Below are 21,923 nucleotides of genomic sequence, written 5' to 3'. Positions count from 1 at the left end.
TATAATCTGTGTACTCTAAAAACTTGTGACTCAGAATTAAGTTTCATTAACCAGGAGCATCCTTACCATCTGGGAACCCTGAGCAATGCAGGGTCCCACTGCTACAGTATCCAGATCTGCATTTTAACTGGACTCTCAGGCTACAGTTTGAAAACCATATAACGAAGAGTAAAAGAAAAGCCATGGGGTCACTATTGCTTGTCTAAAAATGAACTACATACCTGTATCTATAAAAAGTATTCAATATTTGTATCGGTTAACAACTGAAAGGCTGGTTATAGGAATTTCCAAGGTAGCATTATCTTGTTTATTTCAAACATGGAGAGAATGAGAAGACACCATAAGTGAACATTGTTCATCTGACCCACAGGAAGTTGGACCCAGGTTTAGTCTTTGTAGAAAAAAATTCCTTGGGGACATGAAAAGTCCTCATAATGGGGAGGTGGGGGAAACACACACACACATTGTTACAGGACTTGATCGCTCCAGAGCAAAAAACATCCAACCCAGTTCACTGTTTCCCTTTTTTCGTTTTTATTGTACGTACATTTCCTTCCATCTTAAACAACAACAACAACAACAATTTCCTTCCTATCCATTTGGAAACATCATTTTCAGGCCACAACTAACCATATTAGAGGAACTGAATGAGTCAAATGTGGAAATAGCTAAAATAAAATTTCCTCTCATCAGCCTGTTGTCTCATTCCCTACTGAAATGGGACTAGGCTATCAGAGGATGTCTGAGGAAAACAGTTACGGAAGAAACACAATTAGCCGGCCAAATTCTAGCTACTTTCCCATTATTTACCACTTTTGTACCGAATTTGGTCCTTGGTTTTCTGCCAGGGCCTCCAAGATGCTGCCAAGGACACTTGACATCAATGTGAAGTCTATTGTTTCGCAAAGGTCAGCATGCCTTCTGAGGTGACTTACCTCTGTAAGGGTCTTGGGGTGGGTTCAAGTCAGGGGAAGTTGCAGACTGGACAGGAAGCTGTGGAACCGGAACCTGGTTTGGCAGGAGAGAATGGCTGCCTCGCAGAGCCACGCCATCTTCACGGTGGGCCCCAACCTGAAACAATAAAACAACTAGAGTGCTGAGCGTGGCCTGGAGGGACTATTTTCCGGGGGTAGCTGGGACTTGCTGCAGTAAGGGTGGCCTGTGACAAGCCATCCTCTCAATGCATTTCACTAGAGGGCGCTGAAGGACTGCTCATGCACCTACAGTTCTGTACAAAAAAAAAAAAAAAAAAAAAAAAAAAAACCAAAACCAAAAAAAAAAAAAAAAAAATCCAACACTTAACACTCAGTAAGATGCCATGCCTTACATCCAGTGACAAATATGGCAGAGTAGCTCAGGCAGGTAAAACGTCAAATTGTCTCCCAGGGTGCTGCAGTGGAGCGCACTGATTCGTACCCATCTGTCTTCTATCATGTCCGCCAACAGATCTGACAATTATCTTAATGCCCATATGCTTAATTGTGGGCTTCTCAATTCCCCCATTGCTATCGGAAATCCTACAGGAATTTCAATTTGGCATTCGACTTTCATTTCAGGGGATAAGATTCTCAGGCCTGCCATTTCTTTCCCCCCACAATGCCAGCTAAATCTCTGACAGCGGAGGTTCAGGCAGTGTGGGACCCAGCCCCTGCTCGGTACAAATATAATAAAATGTCACCTGGCTCCCCAAAACAGGCAGCCCATTCCAAATTAATGTTCACTGCGTTTCATCAGCTGCTGAGTCCCCAATCCAAAGGGGAACCGTTTCTGCCAATGCCACCACACCGGAAAATGTACCAATAAAGGTTTTATTAAACACACCAGTAATGCCATCATTGCTGTGTGAGGATGTTTGGACATTTTTCCAGCTTCCCCCCCATCCCCACTACTTGGATCCTAAAAACGACACCATACTGTAAATACTCTTTATGCTTCCAAGAAAAAAAAAATTATAGAGTTCAGTGTGGTTATTTGATTTAAAAAGAATACCACTGAGTTTTATGAAGTCGGACTGCCTACGCTAGGGCTCAGAGACTGGCAGTGTGGTTGCTGACTCTGTAGCACTTGCCTTGGGGGAAAACCATTAAGCATTTGTAAACCAAGGGAACAGGAAGCACTCACATTTGCCTCTGCATTTCCAAGTGGCTACTTAGCCCACTATCCAGTGAGCATTTACGCCAGACAGTGGGTCTAACTCTACAAAGCATTTGTCCATGAATTTATACTGCTGTGAATCAACATTTACTTTCCTAATACAAATAGAAAAAACACAAAGCAAAAATCTTCAGTCTTTTACCACCATGTTTTAAATAATTATTTCCAAAGATGTGAAACAAAACTACCGTATCACTACTCAGAGCAGCCAAGGATTTTGTATCACCTTCACACATACACAGACCCTGCCAAACTATCCACATACTACACACACACACAGACAGACAGACACACACACACACACATACATACATACACACAGACACACACACAGACACACACACAGACACACACACAGACACACACACACACACACACACACACACACACACACACTCCAAAGCAACAGAAAAGCAAACCGTTCGGGACAGGGAAGGAAGATCACATACATTCCTGTTAGTGTTTAGATTCAAAGCACAGCTGGAGCAGTAAAGAACTCTGAAGCCCTAAGTGTAAATGAGCATTTCTGCTGCAGCATGGGGCAGTTTAGTTCTGGGCACTAGGTCCCTGGATTCCCGTATTCGACAGGAACTTTCTGAATGATAGTCACTGAGTTTCCAGAAGGCTTCTTCAGATGTACTATAAGACCCTGTGCACCTTCCGAAGCAGCCCGTTCTGTTTTGAACACAGTTGGCATGGCAGTAGACCCCTCAGTGTCAGTACTGGAGTTCCACAGAAGATAAGTTCTCTCTCTAGCCTAACCAGGCAGATGCATACCCAGCCTTTCTCTGAACTCAGATCTCCTGCAGACAGGCCATGGCCACCTAGTCCTTCAAACATGTCTCACCTACACTTGATGCATTTTATTTTCTTTTGGAACAAAAATAGCAGTCACTTTCCAAGCAGGTTTTGATATGTCATTTTTACTTTGGAAACCCCAATGCATTAAATATTTTGAATTTCCATAATGGATGATTCTACAATGGAATCCCCAAAAGCGACTGCAGATTTGACCTCAGTGTAGAAGAAGGCCCCTTTTCCTACACAACCATTCTACAGATGTGCACAAGCCTTCTCTAAAGGGCACCTGTGATAGAACTGAGGATGTTCTGTGTGGTTTTCATTTAAGACAGTCACTAAATGAGTATTTTCCCTTCTAGTTCCCATGAGAGGGAAAAAGGACTTACAACTGTTTACCTCGCTATCGTCCTCATCTCTGTGGGGTGTGAAAGTCGGGGTTAGAGAGTTAAAAGAGGAAGGCAGAGTCCCCGGGTCTCTGCTTTCTCTGTAAGACGGGAGTAGATGTTATAGGTCGCTCAAGTGCAAAAAATGATACAAGTGACACTTCAGGTCATAGAGAATAAGCCCCAGGCTTATTGTAAACAATTCTAATATTATATGGAAAATAGTGCACAACACAATAGCTGTGCCCAGCACTAAGCGTTTTAACCAAACACACTTGCATATTACACAAGACTGATGGCTGATGAAGCTCCAGGACCCTCAAGTCTCAAGCTAACTCTACTGACAATTACTTTTGTATTCATTATCTCTATTTTGTTCTGATCCTTTTGGGTTAACTCCCTTTCCTGTACCACGGTGGGGACATACCAGAGGTTATATTTGAGAATAAAGTTGTCTCAAGCACATTTCTTTTTGGATTTTAGGGATGCTTGTCACCTTACTTTTGTCTTTTATAGATAATTCCAAATGTCAGTTATTTCCCATATGAGAAGCTGGGGTCAACGGTGCCTTTGATGGGTCGCTGTTTTCCTTGTAACTGTGTATTTTGGGTTACATGAATAAGCCAGCTCCATGTGGTAACGAGCTGGAGCCTGTGGCTGTGGGATAATATTCCAATTTGAAGAATTAACTTGGATTGTCTTCTTGACCACAGACAGCATGTCTCAACCCTATTTACTTTTCTTTTTAAAAACATCATCTCTAGTCATATACAAACAAGACAGGTTGGTGGTGAAGGCTAGTGCAAACCCATTACAATCGCAGCTATTAAAACAGAGGGGCTGATACACACACACACACACACACACACACACACACATGCGTGTGCACGTGCACACACACGAGAGAGAGAGAGAGAGAGAGAGAGAGAGAGAAAGAGAGAGAGAGAGAGAGACAGAGACAGAGAGAGACAGAGACAGAGACAGAGACAGAGAGAGAGATCACTTTTCACATATGTATATATAAGTAGGAAAAAGATTCTTTAACCAATGAATTCATTATTACTATGATATATTTGTATATTTTTAGAAAACTATTTACTAAATCCCTGTTTTGATAAGCTTCCATCTAGATTCAACAGAGTTAAAAGTAATTTGTGAAAATAGTTCATTTTACTACTACTGAATGAACTCTTTTCTCCGTAGCCACTGTAATGTAGTTTGAGGTACTTACGTTAAAAGTGAAGGTTTACAATTAAGTGATTTAATTACCGTTGACTGATCAGACACTATTTACCTAGTTCACATCTGTCAGTTTACAAGGTGCTATGGACAGAGAGATAAACAACTCAGAGGGACGCCCGCCCTCAGGAGCTTACAACAATCCCTGTCAAACTTACGTAATGACCAATTTACTGGAGAGTTTCGACAGAATGGAACAGAAACTCATTTGAGCTCAAATAAAATAAAACTCATCATAAAGGGTTCTGTCAGTTGGGTTTGGGGCCCAGAGAAGCCTGAGAAACTAAAGCTGCCTCTTGTCTCTTCCGGACACTTGTCCCACTTCCGCCTCTCTAGAGAACCTTTGCTTTCCCCTGGTTCTGGCCCTCCTGTCCACAGGTCATACTCTTCCTCAGCGTCCTGGGGAACATTCTTCCTGGCTCTGTACCTGCTGTGAGCATTTCCCAGTTCTGAGACTCAAGGCTCTCTGAAGGACCAGTTCCCCATTTTGAAGACACCATGGGTCAGATTCTGAGTAGACTACAATGTGCTCAGGTAGTTCAAGGGACATGAAGGGGAAACAAGGCTGCTTTGGCCTTGCTCCTTCTGCAGACCCGATAAATCATGGATGGTTTCTGCAGAGTAAGATCTAAGTCACTTCAGATCTCAGGTTAGAATATACACAAATTCTGGCACAGCCATTAAAATTCTCTTGCCTTAGTTAATCATGGGGGATACTGAAACACATTTAGACAGGTATTAACTTTCTGAATCATACAAATACCATGTAATTTAAATAATCATGCTTTCTGAAGAACATCGGACACCTTAAATTCATAGAACATAAATGCAAGGGACTAGCACAGTGGTTCTCAGCCTGTGGATCATGATCACTTCTGGGAGTCAAATGACCCTTTCACAGGGGTCACAGATCAGATATCTGGCCTATCAGCTATTTACAATTCAGAACAATAGCAAAATGACAGTTATGAAGTAGCAACAAAATAATTTTATGGTTGGGGGTCACCACAGCATGAAGAACTATTAAGGTTGCAGCATTAGGAAGGTTGAGAACCACTGGATTAGAGGGACATAGAAATCAGGTCAATCATTTTAGAGGAGAAATCCAAGGGTAAGAACGGCTGAATGACTTACCCAACAACTAGCTGCAGAACTAGAAAAGATCTAAACTAACTCAGAAAGCTTATGATATTGAGCAATTTCACTAAGCATATGAATTACACCCAGGAGAGGGACGTGAGTTAAGGGGCACATGGGGCTTCCCTCCTGGAGCTTTTGTTAGAAAACTGTGTGTATATATACATAGAAGCACAATACATTCAGAGATACATATATGTATATACAAATACTACATGCATGTAAATACCTGTACATACACAGATCCGAAGCATTTTGTTTTTCTTTATTACAGGGGGAAAAAAAATCAGAGCTGACCATCTCAGGCCATAGCCAAACTGTCTAACTAAATTATAGAATTTAATATTTGCCATGACTCTTCCAATATAAACAGATTTAAAAGACAAGCAGTTTCAAATTAGGTGGCCACTGGCCAGGCGGATTTTACTCAGGGACGCGAGGTGCATCTCGGTAAACACCCTTGTCCTTATCCTCCAGCGAACAACAAACACCTCAAACAAAAAAGACATTCAGTGTTTTTGCTCTCTTTGTTTCCAGGGAGTATTGTGAAAGTAATTATTCTGTTGTATTTAAGAGGTCTATTTCATGGATGGGAAAATGTATTAAATTTCATTTGGCAGTTATTCAATTCTAGTTAATGTTATCGCCAGAGATAACTGCTTCCAAACAGGCTTTCAGACACTAGACCCTCCCACTCTACCATAATCCTTCTAAAAGAGCGGCAAACGTCAACCGTCCATGTCTAGACCTACGTAAAAATGGCACAAAACCAGATATGTTAAAGGAACATTTTGGTTTATTGAAAACCGATGTTTGTTACTGATGACTTCCGATTTTCAGAAAGTACGAAAGGAACAAGAAAAGTGAGTCAAAAAGATGTCTGATTTCTTTTTTTGACTCTTCTCTCAGGTTTCTCCAAACACAAACACACACACACACACACATTGGGGTGGTTCCCTGCCATTATGACATATTGACATGGCAAACATTTTTGGTGTTCCATGGTAATCTCCCCATGAAATGTCATTTATATGTGACAGTTAAAGGATACTCAATTTCAGCTTCCATCACCTTGTTAGATCTCTGTCATATTAGAGGAAAGCAAACTCATCTTCTCCTATGTGCAGCATCCCATTTATGCCAAAAGTGCATCCTTTAAGGAGGTAGAAATTGGATGGAAAAATTTTAGCAGTTCATAGATGGAGCTGAAAGCTCATAAAAGGCCAGCAGAGGATCATTACTGTGAGGAATATACCAAAGACCGGGGGCCTTGTAGAAAACAAGATGGAACTCTAAAAGCCAATCATTGTAGGAGAAATTTCTAACATCCAAGATATCCTTTAACCACAAATATAATTTCCTATTTGCTCAGTTTTTAAAAATCAGACTTTTTAAAAAATAATAACCACATAATTAACAATTTCTCACTGAAAGCAGGTTAGGGTCCAGTTCCTCTGTTTGCCTTGACTCTTTTAATGTTATTAGGAGATGATTTCATAATTCTCATGAGAATATCTAATTGTTTTTTTTTCCAGAAATCTCACAGCTTTAATTACAGTTTGTCTGAAATTTAGTGTGATTCATTTTTGTGTAATTCTTAGAGATTTATTTGATGCTTATTCTCCAGAATAATTTTCAAGGTGATTTAAACATTTTAAGATTGATTTAATTTACATGTGTGAGTGTTTTGCCAGCATTCACATATACAGACCACATGCATGTAGAGCCTAGAAGTCCAAGAGAAGATTCAGGTCCCCAAGGATTAGAGTTACAAATGATTGTGAGCCACTGAGTAGGTGTTGGGAATCAAACCACTGAGCCATCTGTCCAGCCCCTTCAAAATGATTTACACAGAGTCTAACCAATTGTGGCTTTAGTAGTGCGTATCTGTTATGTGACCAACTACACCAAGCTCCTTGACCAGCCATCAAAATGGTTATAATGAATGATTCTGTGATATGTTTCCCAAGATGTAAACTGAGGAAAGCTGAATTCAGTTCCTTTTTCTTTTTTAAGTCCTATGTGGTGGAACCGTTTCATTTCTTCTTCTGTATTCTCACTCTCCTTTGCTTCCAACTCTCTTTACCTCATTTCCTCTGACGGAGGTGACATCTGGACGCTATGTTCCAAGTCAGGACTGTGGGGGAGCTAGGGGAGCCCAGTCCACCCCTGTTCCAGGCAGCAGGCTACTAAATCTGCTATATGGAACTGAAGTTGATCCAGCTGTAGTGAGTCATGCCCATGTAGCATGGGGATTACAGTGAAGACCTGCAGTTATCTGTAAGCCACTTTTTTTGTTTGTTTGGAAGCCAATGGAACACTTTTATATACACTGGTAACTGCAGATCCCTGAAGTGTACCTGTGTGTGCATGCTCTTGCAGCTGACTGCCCTGTCAACCTTCTGGAGCCACACAGACCGCCCGTTACTAGAGGCATTCTATGACCCAGCTTTTAGTTATGGTTTCCTTCTCTGTGGGAAGCTGGGGCACTGAGTGCCTGTGTAAAGAGCAGACCAAGTCCCGAGGAAACGCACATTACTGACATAGATAGAGGGCCTTGTCAAAGAACTGTGCCTCAGATCCATGGGGATGGCCAAGCCTTCCAGCCACGGGGAAACTCAGAGTGATGGCCAAACCTCTCTCTGGTCTAAGTGTGAATGTTGACAACGGGTGCAAGTTGGATGTTTATGACTGATGAGTGTGTACAAAAACTAGCAAGGGCAGTGTCCTCCTCCCAGACATTCCTGCCCCGATACTGCTCACCTACAGACCCCGACTGAGACTAGCTATAACCCCTCCCTCCGTGCTGTACGTTATGAACACGCAGAGTCTCCGGTTGTTGCTGTACGTGGTACTGCTCCATCAGAGCAAATATAACCCATCTGATCCCAGGTTCTATGTCCACGTCTGTTCTTTCCTTTGTGCTTCTCCTTTCCTAACTCCCTCTCTGCTTCAGCTAGGTTTCCAGTACCATGCTGTGCAGGACGAGGCACCTGACAAACACCTATAGTAAACATCTGTAGAAGGAACAAAGACAGAAAGAAATTTGCCTATTTGATTGAAATGTATCTTTTCCATCTTTTTGTAAATCTGCATCTTTGGACTACTATATTCTTTCCCCAGGATTTAGCCCCTTAGTAAGGTTCAGTGCAGTTAGTGTCCTATAGACCAAATCTACGACTTCCATCTTCGGGGGACTATCTCAGTGTTCTCTTCTTTTTCAAATGGATCAATCTGAATCTTTTGCTATCTACTCATCTGCTGGGCTCCCTCCAATGTTACTGTGGGCCAAGGACTACTGTGGATTAGTCTCTTCTCTCGACAGCTTCTGTTTCATCAGATCCATAGCCATTGCCTGCCTCATCTCTAGCCCCTTGAAGACAGTGCTGATCGCCATAATTCTGCACTTTGCCATTGCCTTGCTGGGCGCAGGGGGGATCCTTCTCTGATTGAGTCATTAAAGGCACCACACATAAAATACATTCAAGGACACTGTCAGATGGCACTGGGCACAGACTTCAAACTTTGCTATGCATAAAGCCAATGCTTGCCTTGGGTTGTGAATGCCACATGGTCAGGGCCTGGGTCCAGATCACAGGACATCACTATCACTACAGTATGCAGGTAGATGTTCCCTAAACACCAATGATGGTACACATGGCACATATCCAGCAGAAGAGGTCTGACATTTATAACCTTTAATAATGTCAAATATCCATTTTTGTATGTTTCTATCTAATAATAAGCATTCCATTTAACTTAGCAAATGCCTTTCAGATGTCCATATGCAAGGCACTCTTTAGGTACCCAGAGGAAAAAAGAATAACAAAAGACAGACATGTATTACTTAACAGACACATTATAATGGTGGCATAATATCATTATGATATAAGACAAAATAAGACGGATGTCTTACAAGAGAACAAGGTCACAGAGGGTTTTAACGGATGATGAAGTCATATCTATTTGGGAAAACCAGGGCAACTGAGATAAGTTTAGTAGGACAGGGAGGATTTTGACCGTAGTTCTCTAAACTTATCTGTAATAGTCTGATATTTGACACTAATTACATAATCTCCCAGCTGTAATGGGAAATTTATATTTTTACATCAATAAATGGCATTAGACAGTCTCTCTGTCTCTCTATGTCTCTGTCTCTCTTTCTGTGTGTGTGTGTGTGTGTGTGTGTGTGTGTGTGTGTGTCTGTGTGTCTGTGTGTGTCTGTGTCTGTGTCTGTCTGTCTCTCAGCATACGAAGGCCACTAAGGGCTGTGTGTTAACATGTGTTTTCATATTGTCAGATTACATATCTCTGACAAAAAGCAGATTTTTGTGCAGACCATTCTAAAGCTCAACAAGTCTGCTACAAAGTGAACACACAGGGCATTCTGGACACACATGGCACCTCACTGTATGCGCATATTATTGGCTCAAATGATTCACTCTTATTTAACTGCACTGAAGCCTTTCATCTCCCAGCTATACAGTAATGGTTTCCATATGACCAGTGGCTGCTATAAATAAGATCAAAAGCAATAGAAAGGATTTAATAAAAGAAAATGACATTAAGAGGAGCATTAAATCAAGAAAAAAATGCCAATATCCATTTTTTTTTTCAAATCTTTCCTCCTTTGAGACCAAAGGATAACGAAGTACTAAAGCCCCTTGCTGAATGTTTCATGGAGGGTCACCTGCAAAGAGCAGGTGTGGAGAAAGTCGACCTGTGGATGTCTGACCATCGCAAAGATGCAGCTAAGTACGGAGAAAGGGATGGGTAGGGGCAGAATGGCCCCTCTTGAGTCCTTATGGAGAAGGGCCACCAGCCTCATCAGCTGGTTTGGTATCGTGAAGACTATGGTGGAATTGTCAACAGCAAAAGCTTTCCATCTCTCTGTCCCTTTGTGTCCTAATTAATGGGGACAGACTTTTTGGTAATCCTGAGCTTCTCAGAGAATCATAACATTGCTCAACTCTAGTACATGTGTTCTGAGAAAGGAAGTTTTTTTTGGCAAGGCAGATTTGATATACAGAGCCAACTTCCCAAACAAATTTTCTTCTAGTTCTTAAAAAAAAAAAAAAAAAAAAAAAGTTTACAATGTTAATCTCAGTTCCCGACTGGATAAACAGCTGCTAATAACTGCTGCTCCCAAAGGAGGGGGCCTGTTTCCCTCATCCTCGGGGTAGTGGGTACCTGCTCTGCCCTGATTTCTACTGGCTCCTCATATTTCTTGTTTGATCTTTTTTCAAAACCGCTTCAGTGTGGAGTTTGCCAAGTGGGTTTCATTTGTCCCTTAGATAGTATCCAAAACAAACAAAACAACAACAACAACCCTCTCCCCACCAGACCCAGGCAGTTGGGCCATGACTTGTTTAAAATAGTAGTTATTTCACTAGTGGTGTATTTAAAGAGGAAATTCAAGCACTTAAAACCTCCGAGGAGCGGAGGAACCTCACATCCTTGGAACTGTAACCCTGGAGAGGAAATGACCATTTTGGATTCCTTCATACTGAGCTAATTATTCACTCAAGGGCTAGCTGTGTTCAAAGATTCTCAGTTTCTAACAGTATTGCTAATGCGATTACTTACTTAGACCGGTTGGTGTCCTACATAGAGGAGCAAACTTCAACACTTTTTCCTCTAAGAGCAAGTCCCCTGCAGCAGATTCCTGAGCCAGCCAGGCGGCCCCTGGCAGTTTTCTCACTTGTCCAAGAACACCTGCCTCAACAGTGACCTCAGTTCTGTATCTCAAGATTCAGACAGTTCTCAAAACAGCTTTTAAAACAAACCCCAGCTGTTTCTCATCTAGTCTACAGGGGGAAAATTGGGCAGCTTACAGAAACATTACCCAGAGACTACTATTCTCCAATAACTTTCGCACACTTGCAGCTCCGCACCAGAGCTGCGCGTGTGCAGAAGCTGGGGAGCAGGCGCATGTGAAAGGAAAATGTGCAAACTCGGTTCTGTGGCTTTTCACAATACATCCAATTAGCTGCTTTCAAGGGCGTGTGGCTTTGTACGGCAATGCTTCCCCTTGCTAATACTGGACAGATCTTTCGGCTAAACTCAGCTTTACAGTTCTTGGGTGATTTATGGGTGGAGGGGAAGCTAGAATTAAGCACAACTGTGAATGTCAACCAATTAGGTCTGACAGAAAATGCAGCTTCCCACCTTTCAGTTTTTAACCCCAAAGCTGATGTTTTTCGAAACCCTCGAGAACCAGTTTTGTTTTGTTTTTCATCTTTTTTTTTAAAAAAAAAAACAAAAAAACACATGTTTTCTAACCAGCTAGGATACTTTTGATTTGAAAAATTTACAGCCACAATAAAAGTTAAACTAACACAGCGGCCATGGAATTTGAAGAAATATAAAATGGCCAAGGCCTAGTCTTGGCTTTTAAACGGTGCCAAGCTACACCAGTATTTTCTGTTTTGGTATGAATGACATAACCAAATTACTTCATGAACTGCTACTTTAATTCCCAAGGGTGGAAAATTCCATGAGTTAATTTAATTTGGATGTAAAAAAATATACATGAAAACTCACTCTTCCTGTGGGCCCTCATGTGCAGTGCTCCAACCAATTGCTGGAGCTGCTGCTCTGGGGAGGTGGAGCCTGGAGCAGCCTGGGCTACCAGCTGCAAGGCCAGACCATCAGGCAATTTCCTTATTGCCCTTTGAGCACATAAGCTCCTTTCTTTCTTTTTAATTTTTTTTTTTAAAAATCATGTTTATGCTCTAGCTTAGCAATGACTTCTCTAGCATGCTCCTGTGGAACTGTTAAAATCCTGCGTGGACTCTGGCCTAAGTTCAGTCTTTTCCTAGTTTGATCACTATTTGTGACACTCTGTAATTCTAGCCTGTCCTAAAGTGAGGCGTGCACATTACTGTAGGTTGGCCAGGACAGGTTCCCATGAAATCCTAGACTCCCACACCTCTAAGTGCCCCCACTGCATCTACAGCAAGCTGAGGTGCAAGGAGTGAATGAAGATGTGGGGCTGGAAACGTGCAGAATGTATGCTTTGCTCTCCAGAAGGGTCTGCTCTGAGAAAGCAGAGGCCATGCTACAGTGTGGGTTTTTTTTTTCCCTTCTTCTTCTTCTTTTTACAATGCAAGGATTGCTCATATGCCAAATTATGGGCAGTTTTAACATTGTGATCTCACATTTAATAAAAAAGATGACTAGGGTACTGAAAGTATTTGCTTGTCTTTTCCTCTATTATTTAAGAAGAAAACTACCAACATTGAAAGTATGATGGAGCTATAGGGTTAGTTTTAAATGTGTATTTCATTTTCCCATATAAAAATGGGGAATAGGGAAAGGTGTTAAAAGTTTATTTGCTCATAGCACGTGGCTACAGGATTTGTTTGATCTGGGGCACAGAAAGCAGGGGTCTGGGTTTCCCATCTAAGTAGAGGGACTGACATTTTCCATGTCATGGGACCTGAATTTGAATAAAACTCTGGGAGATCGAAGAGAGTATCCCCAGTGGAACGTGTGGTGGTGTGTATGGGGTTGGCGTTCTAGCCAGTGCTCTTGAGGTGACACGAGCTTAAGGACCCTACTGGTGAACTAATAATCCCTGGTTGAGAGAATTTTGTAAAGTTTCTTTTCTTCTCTTTGTTTCCTTTAAAAGTGTGACAGGAAAACTGAAGAAAAATCTTTCAGTTGAGGTTACTAATCTACTCTCAGGAATATTTGATAATCGAGGAGATTAGCAGAGACAGGGGAATCCTAGAGACAGGCAACAATCCTGATTTTAAAAATAAAAACCCTCAGTAGTAGAGTCATGGCTGAACTATGATGCCGAAGATTACGATCCTTGCTGAGATTCAACGTCAGGCTTGTAAACACACACGGTCTACGTGCTCTGCAAGGCAGCAATGGTTCCATGAACTCAGTTTGGTTTAACCAAGAATAAGATCCTCTAGATGAATCCCATTTCCTCAGTCACGGTGGTGGTGATGGTGGGGTTGTATGCCTGGACTCTTACAGCAACAGGATGGACATCGTAAACAGAGGCTGCATGAACAGAATTAGGGAGTAGAACTGGCTGTAACAGAAAACTCCAAGACTAGGAACCAGTGTGGAGAGAATGAATGTTCTCTTGAGCCTCAGGGCTTTCTGGTCCATGTCCTTTCCTGGCCAACATTTTTATTAGTGACTTTGATGTGGACTTTAAAGGAACCCATCACATCTGCAGACAATAGAGCTGGCAGAGGATGTAACTGAATGAGGACATGAAGTAGACCTATAGACGGGAGACAGACGGAAGGCTGGAATATGAAATCCGAAGGGGTTATGTGAAGTTCTGGACAAATACAGCATGAAGGACACCAGGGCAGAGTCATCACAGAAGCTTGCTTATGGTTTATAGGTTGAAGGTTCAGTATGTATCAGCAGGATTGTGAAGGTATGGATATTAGCAAATAAGACTTACTAGACAGAATGAGTAGGATGCAGGAGAGGATGTATTTCCACTAGTCTACCCTGAAAATGCCTTGAGTACCACATTCAGATTGAGATTCCAAACACTAAAAGTTCCTACATGTGGAAAGGGAATCTTTGATAAAAGTTCCTAGGGTGTGTACTGGGTTGGATGTGGGAGCAATTCTAGTGGGCACAAACACACTGCATGGGCAGGCAGATGAGGGTCAGGCAAAGGTAAAATTTGCAACCTGTTGATACAAACAGGTTTTACAGAGGAGGGGGAGGAGCTGATCAACACTTTGGCAGATAATCTGTAGGAAGGTTAGAATTGAGAAGACATTTAAAGTCGCTGGGATTCTATAGCAATGACTGTACATACATGAAACATGTGCTTGAGCACATGTAGAACTTTATGAAGTCGAAATCTGCAAAGACTTAAGGTGCTGATGCCTCTGTTCACCACTTGTCAGACAAAGTTCCTAATTTCTATGTCTGCTAAGATGACCTGCCAGGAAATGCTACCAAGGTAGCAGAGCCATAGTACCCACTGGGTGTCCCATGTTGTGGTTCAGAATGACTGGCAGAGCTAAAGAGACTCCTAAGCACAAGAAATAGAGTGGTTTTAATACCTACTGTTCATAGTTTGGAAAGTGTTAGGGGACTGGGTGAAAGGGAAGTGTACTGTATAGGATGTGGTAGGAAGGACACTAGGACCAGGGCTGTAGCTCAGTGGTAGAACACTTGCCAAGCATGTATAGGCCCTAGGTCCAACCCCTAGTGTTATTTTAAAAAAGGAAAAAAATGATGGTGCAGTTGCTGGCCTGTCTGTTTTAAAGCCTAGCTCAGCCTTTAACTAGCCAAGCAAGCATGGCTGAATCGCTTCCCTTTTCTAGGTCTCAGTCTTCAGTAGCAAAACAATGGCAATGGGCTGACTTTCCAGCTGCTTTCAGAATCTAAAATTCAATAATCCAAACTCAATTGTGCAAGCAGAAGTAGACTGTTTGTCCATGAAGTCTTACATCCTTTAAGTTCCTACATGCTCCACGCCAGCTAAAGAAAGATTATTGCTCCCTTAACACAAGCTAATTGAATACTTTTTTAAATAAAAAATAAAACTCACAGGAGAGAAGGAAATGGAGCTAAGATTTACTTGCATCAGAGGTTTTTAAAAGGTATTCTACAATTCCACCTGGGCTGCGGGGTCCAATGTGGAGGCTTGTGGGATGCCATGAGGGACAGGCATAGGAAACAAGTTTCACAGGACTCCTCAGCCACAGTAATCTCCTAAGAGATTACTATTGTTAGATCCTGTGGTATAAGCTTGTAAGCCTAGTTAATGTGGAAGCTGAGAAAGGAGGATTGGGAGTTCAAAGCCACCTGAGCTATAGAGTAAGTTCAAGACAAAAGAGAAAAGGGAGATGGGCAGAGCTATAGCTTAGTAGTAATGCACCTGCCTGGTATGGGCAAAGAACTGGGTAAAAATACAGGAACATATAAGGCATTTCTCCTATATCAGGTGACCATGAGGCTGTCCCTTCTAGGTAAGAAGGTCCCTTGTTTCCTTATAGGGCCTCGTGGACCAGCACACAGCAATTTGTTTAAAAGGTAGTGGTTCTTTCCAACTAGTCTGTGAGCCCCCTTGAGACTAGAGACCATAACTGAGCATGGCGCCTGATACTTGTTACCACGGCTAAACATTCTTGAAATGAACAAGCAGAATCTACTCCAAAAGGAACTGAGAACCACAGTAACTACATATTGATAATAAATACAACACTGCTGAGTCTGTCTAACCAGGGGCACACACAGGGCCACATGAAGTCATGCCTGATGTCTGTTTCATTCCACTAAGAGACAATGTGAAGTCGTTTGAAAGGCTCCATCTCTGAGAATAAATATCTAATGATTGACCAAGAGAACTGCATTTACAAGACTATTTCTAGAGCAGTTTATAGGAGAGTGAATGGTTTCAATGCCAAGATGAACCATAAGGGGGATGATGCACAGAGTGGGACTGGGCCAGACTGCCTAGGTAGGTAAGAGACGAGGCCGCTTGTTTCCGTCTTTATTCAGAGATTCATGCTTTGATTGTGCCAGGGAAGGAGGCTGTCACGGTAAGAAACATTACTTGATGACTTAAAGTGATATCCTCAATGATTCAAGTGGGAAGTTCACAGCGCTTGGCCATTCAGCATGTACATGGTGACTAAGAAGGTACTTCGGTAAGAATGCTTTATACTCAGCACGCTATGCCCCTAGTCACCACTGAAGAGAACAGAGCCGCTCTGGGATCCAGACCATAAAATATCCAGAACCTTCTTCTGCCATCCAATGTTTACCAAGATATGAAAAGCACAAACTCTTTGCCCTTAGATTAGTTTTGTAAAGGTGTGTTTACAATGTCTGGGAAGGAGGCATGGCAGGAAAACAGAACAGGAAGTCTGGAGTAAGGTCTGTGAACTGAAATGTAGTAGTATGTCTTGACCTGATTGGACGTCAGCAAGTTCACATCACCAACCCTGGCGGCCATCATGGTCCCCCTCACTGGACTTCTATGAATGCCACCTGAGATGCTACACTCAGAGCCTAGACCAGAGGGGTCAAGCTAGGCTTCTCACTGAATGACCATCTATTTCCAGGGAGGGAGAGAAAATATAAAATGTGGCACTCAAGGAATTTACACCACCTGCCACTCATACTGAAGCTGTCCCTATAAAAGATCCACAGAGATGTGAAGCGGGGTAAGATAAAATATCTAGAAGTGTTATGATTCATTGTGCTATGAGACAGAGGTGCTGAGTGTGCGCGCACACACACAGAAAATACCCGTTATAGACAGAAGCAGCAAGAGATGGCTTCCTGGAAGAGGAAGAGTTTGTCAGAACTTTGACCGTGGATGAAAAGAAAGAAGTGGACAGGGCAGATGAACCCAGGACATATGCAAAAGAAGTATCTATTGGGGCCCATTCTGGTAATGTGCACTTGCACACTCTGGTTTGGCTGAAAAACCTTTGCATAATATAATGGCTAAACGTAAGGCTTTTGGTGAGTAACCAAGGGTCCTGGCTGATGAGCTGCAGAGCTGATCCTATTCTTACAGACAATGGCAGTTCCTTCAAATTTCTGAGAAAGGAAAAGCATAGTCAAATAATGTTATCTAGAAAGCCCCACATCTCTGCCATTTACTCCAGTGGTAGAAGCCATGCCACAGTGGGAGAAAAGTCCCTTTCATTGTATTAATAATTAGTAAATTCCCGAAGACCAAGGAAGACATTTTGTGAATCAAAAGCGAAGTACAATATGTGAGCAATTAAATGAGATAACACAATAGCTGAGGCAGAAACAGTTTTCTCCCACCACAGATTCGGGTTGCTGGGGGAAAGAGAGGCTGACATCATCTTCCATGTTATCAAGGCATTTTGTTTGGATTTCCAGGAGGCGGGGGAGGAAGAAAGAAGAGCGTGGAGGTCACGATCATTTGAAGTCATCTATTCTTTAATCAGGAGGAATCATGAGGCAGAGTTAGAACAGAGGCTTGCTCAAAACAAAACCAGCCTTAGGATGAGTCTCGGGTTTCTGCACCTCGCTTCCATTCCAGAACAACAAAGGAAGGTGTGTAGCTGGAAGGCAGCACCGCTCCAGCCCTTTCTGCCCTGTTTCCGGTACATACCTCCCACTGCTACTTTACTTCCTGCAGCTGGCCAAGGTTTGAAGCCTGTTTCATGTATTAAAATTCATGTGGAAAACATTACCAGTATCCTCCTTGAATTTTCTGTTGTTGTTGTTGGGGGAAAGGGGGATTTTTTTTCTTCTTCCCCTTCTTGTTTTTATTGTGGAATGTATCAAACGGTCAAAGGCTAACTTCAGACTGACTAAATTCAAAAACTATTTCCTTTGTTCTTACGTTTTTTGTTTGAAAATTCATATGGGTTTGTGTTCAGAAAAGATATGCCAATCCAATCACTTTCACACACATGAGGCTTTGGGGATGAGGAGTTCAGATTTTTAGGGGCTACATGGTTTCTAGGAAACAAGGAGGGTGACCAGACCCCTACTGGGTTCAAAGGGCATGGGCTGTTGACATTCACCTCTCTGGGGCTAGGCACACCTCTGAAGGAAGGCCAAGATCTGGCTGGCTCCACAGTTCCTAGTAGGAACTGTGAGGGGGAATTTGTCTTTTTCAGTAAAACTGGCAACTTGATTTCTTTTACAGAGTACCACAGCAACCATAGACAAGAAGTGTCTGTATATGACTGGCCAATTATTTTCCTTTTAAAAATTGTTCTGTTCTATTTCTCTTTTCTTTCCATTGGGGTCAGTCCAACTTCCCCTCTCCAAAAATAATTCTAGTGTGCTTTTTGTTGTTGTTGTTTTTATTTCTCCGCGTGTCCCGTCTCAGATCAGACTCAAAGGTCAAATAATTCCACATAGAATCTATGTACAGTTTAAGATGGTAAAGAACCACTCAGCCTCCATATGGTATTTAAGAACAAACTCCATATTTATGGAAAAGACAGTCTCTACATCAATGTCCTGGGTGCACGCTGCATCCGGCTAACAGATGCAAAGTGAACGCAGCTCCAGAAATTAGACTATTTTTCTCTTGATTGAGAGCAGATATACATAGATGGTTATAAGTTGCAGATCTGGATTTTAATAAAGCCAGATTTCTTAATTAAAAGCAGTGTTGTTTAAACACTGTAGTGGAAAAAAAAGCAGAGAAGGGGAGAGAGCGGTACAAATGAAAATCTCATATTATATGCATCCCAAGTGTTTAACACATTACCTAAGGCCAGGCTAAATTAAAATCTAGACTTTCCTTTGTAAACTCTTTAGCAACTGCCAATGAACACACAAACAATTTTTACTCAATGATGGATTTTTAGGGTAGAGGTCAAGATAAAGAAAAAAAGTAAGAAAAAATTAGCATTGGCATTCAAATATCTCTTTGCACATTTTAGAAGTGAGTTAGTTCATTGCTTCTATTTATAAGCCCATATTTTTGGTTTCTAATCAGTTGCAGGTTTCAGTCTTATACTGTGCAGGATGGCACTCTTCATCTTAGTCTTTTAATTAAGAGAAACTGAAGACGACCAAAACCTACTGTTGAAAAAGAGCTGCACATGGATTCATAGTTATTTCGCATTTCCTTTTGGAAGCATCTCCAAATGAGAGAAGCTGTAGTGCGGATGGAAAAATGGCCTTGCACCCAAGCTCAGAAAACCCTAGAAAGGTCAAGCAGGGCAACAAGACGTCTACCACCCCATATGGGCAAGGAGCAGAATTATGCAAAATCAATAATAAAGTAAAATTTATCTGCTTTACCAGCTAATTGTTATCACTTAATATTTTTGTTATAGACAGTCTCTGACCCACACAAAAGGCAAAGACACAACTTATTTCTACCTCTCAACTCTGAGACTAAAAGGCACCATTTTGGTTTCATGAAGCAAATCAAACTAAACCACCCTCATATTTGGAATATCACGAATGTAACGGGAAGTTGAGTTATGTGCTGACCAAAGTTTTCAAGATGAGTAACTGAAAATATGAGCAGTGGTCCAGCAACTTACTAATACTTATGTGGAATGAAAGCATGCGCCCATATAAAATCTTGTGCATGAATACTCATAGAAGTTGGTGGGTTTTGTTTTTGTTTTTTGTTTTTGCAACTGCCAGGGAGCAAAACAGCCCTAGGACTGGTCACCCATTAAGTAAGAAATATAATGGCAATAAAAACAAATAAAGCTTTAGTATGTGAGAAAACACAGATAAACCTTAAAAAGATAAAATGAAAGAAGCTAACCAATAAAGGCCAATCCATAGTATAATCCCAGTTAAATGTTAGAATGCTCAGAACCTATAGCAACAGGAAGTAGATTAGTGATTGCCAGGAGTTGGGGGGGTGTAAGGAGGGTGGGGAATGACTGCTTGATTGTTCTGTGCCTTTCTCTTCCTTTTTACAAGAGGCAAAAACATTCCAGAATTTGACGGTGGTGATGATTGCACCACACTAGGAAGACCCTAAAAGCACACTGAACTGTACACTATCAATATGTGAATCATCCACATAGTGAGCTCTCTCTCCATAAAGCTTTTCTGCAAAACAAATAGGAACAGTAGTATTTACACTTGAAGTTCTAATTCTACCTAAGCAGAGCTCATGTATCATCATCACTTACCATGAGTGAATGTCTGTTGGCTGAAAGAAGGCCAGTTCCATACCCTGAGCCCAGGCCACCCATTGCTCCATTATGAGAAGGTCCGATGATCCCATGCATGTCCCCATGGCCACCAGGCACAGCTGTGGACGGGCCCACTGCATGATTCCGGAGAACATGAATTGCATCATCCAGTCTCTCTAAGCGGTCTTCAATCCGGCTTTGCTGTTGGTTTATAAATGCAGTGAAATCTGCTTTAGTTTGAAATGCACGCATAGGTTACACAAGCAGAATACTGAGTTGCTACAGAGCACACTTTGGGTTTCAGAATATATGTTTCCAATAAAGTTTGTTTCCTTAGAACAATAATAAAAATAAATAATGTCCTTCCTAGAAAACTGGTGGAAAATGTTAATGCCAAAATTACAGTGTTATTTTTCATGAACAAAGTAAATTCAATAATTCTTTGAGGACATTATTATGTACATATGCTATACTGGACTACATTAGCTTGAAAGAGAATTTAGATTTATGTTAGAGAGGAAAACATGCATTGAATTTGAGGAAGTCTTTGGCAAGCACAGCTAAAAAGCTACAATATTAGTAGTGGAAAGACGATCTTCTTTTGGTTTTTGAATAACATTTTCTTCAAGTCAGAGATAGGTAAAAGTTTCAAGAACTTTTTAACCTCTCCCTCGCCCCCCACCTATTTTTTATCTGTCAGCAATATCAATTTGAATGTCTGTAGGGGGGTGGCTCAGAAATTATTATAGCAAAAATATCTTTAAAATTCTGTCACCCAAAGTGATATAAAACCATAAGACTAAAGAATAACAAAGATTTAGCTTGATCACCTACCCAGGACCTACAGCTGATTTCAAAGTCTGTACTGCAGCAAAGAATTCATTACCTTATGCAATTAAAAGCCAATAATTCTTTTTCCATTCTAGCCATTAGGATCCTAGTTTTCTTCAACCAGATAAGGCCTATGCTATAGCCAACAGTGAAGAAAAAGAACACAGCTACATCTTCATTTTTACTGTGACAAATAATCACAGTATTACTTGCCAGTGTACACATTAAAATACACCATGTTATCAACCCACATTCCATGTGTATTCATAGATAGGATTGGGGTGCTCTTTCCATATAGACATGAAAATGTAGCTCAAAAATTAAGTGAATTAATTACTCTGTCTAATTGCCAAGAAATAGTAGTCAGGATCTATAATAGCAGTTGGATCTATGTGTTTGTTCCTTTTTAAAAAAAACCTTAAATCTAGTGCTGTTTTGTACTAGAACATGCTATAGTCTACTTCGGTTTTGAAACGCTGTACCAACAGATGTGCCAGCTCTATTGCATGGAAAAGCAATTTCTAATTATTCTATACTAACAGGAAGAATGTGTGTCTAATAGAGTTAGTGTATGGTACAGAAGATTTTGATTTGGTGGGCTTGGGGGTTATATGACCTCCCTAGGCTGCTGGCTGTGCTACTTATTTGACCCAGAGAGTGTCACCAACCTTCTTGGAGTCTCCAGTTCTTAATCTACAAAAGCAAGGATGATAGTAGATATTTGGGTCAATGTAAGTATGAAAAGAAATGATACAGGTGCCTGGCA

The 21,923-nt window shown here is 41.4% G+C and overlaps 1 protein-coding gene across 1 annotated transcript in view; it reads right to left on the bottom strand.

The window, feature by feature from the left end:
* Tcf4 (transcription factor 4) overlaps window positions 1-21,923 on the bottom strand; it is a 170,717-nt gene that overhangs the window by 10,469 nt on the left and 138,325 nt on the right. Inside the window, exons 10-11 of the mRNA XM_059246049.1 lie at window positions 20,324-20,527; window positions 936-1,071 (exon numbers count right to left, since the gene is read on the bottom strand). Of these exons, the coding sequence (XP_059102032.1) occupies window positions 936-1,071; window positions 20,324-20,527 (340 nt within the window). The remainder of the gene's footprint in view (window positions 1-935; window positions 1,072-20,323; window positions 20,528-21,923) is intronic.

Source organism: Peromyscus eremicus, chromosome 19 (genome assembly GCF_949786415.1).
Source record: "Peromyscus eremicus chromosome 19, PerEre_H2_v1, whole genome shotgun sequence".
In the NCBI taxonomy this organism is placed as follows: Eukaryota; Metazoa; Chordata; class Mammalia; order Rodentia; family Cricetidae; genus Peromyscus; species Peromyscus eremicus.
The sequence above is the reverse complement of the archived record's forward strand: the minus strand, read 5'-3'. Positions and strand labels throughout refer to the sequence as shown.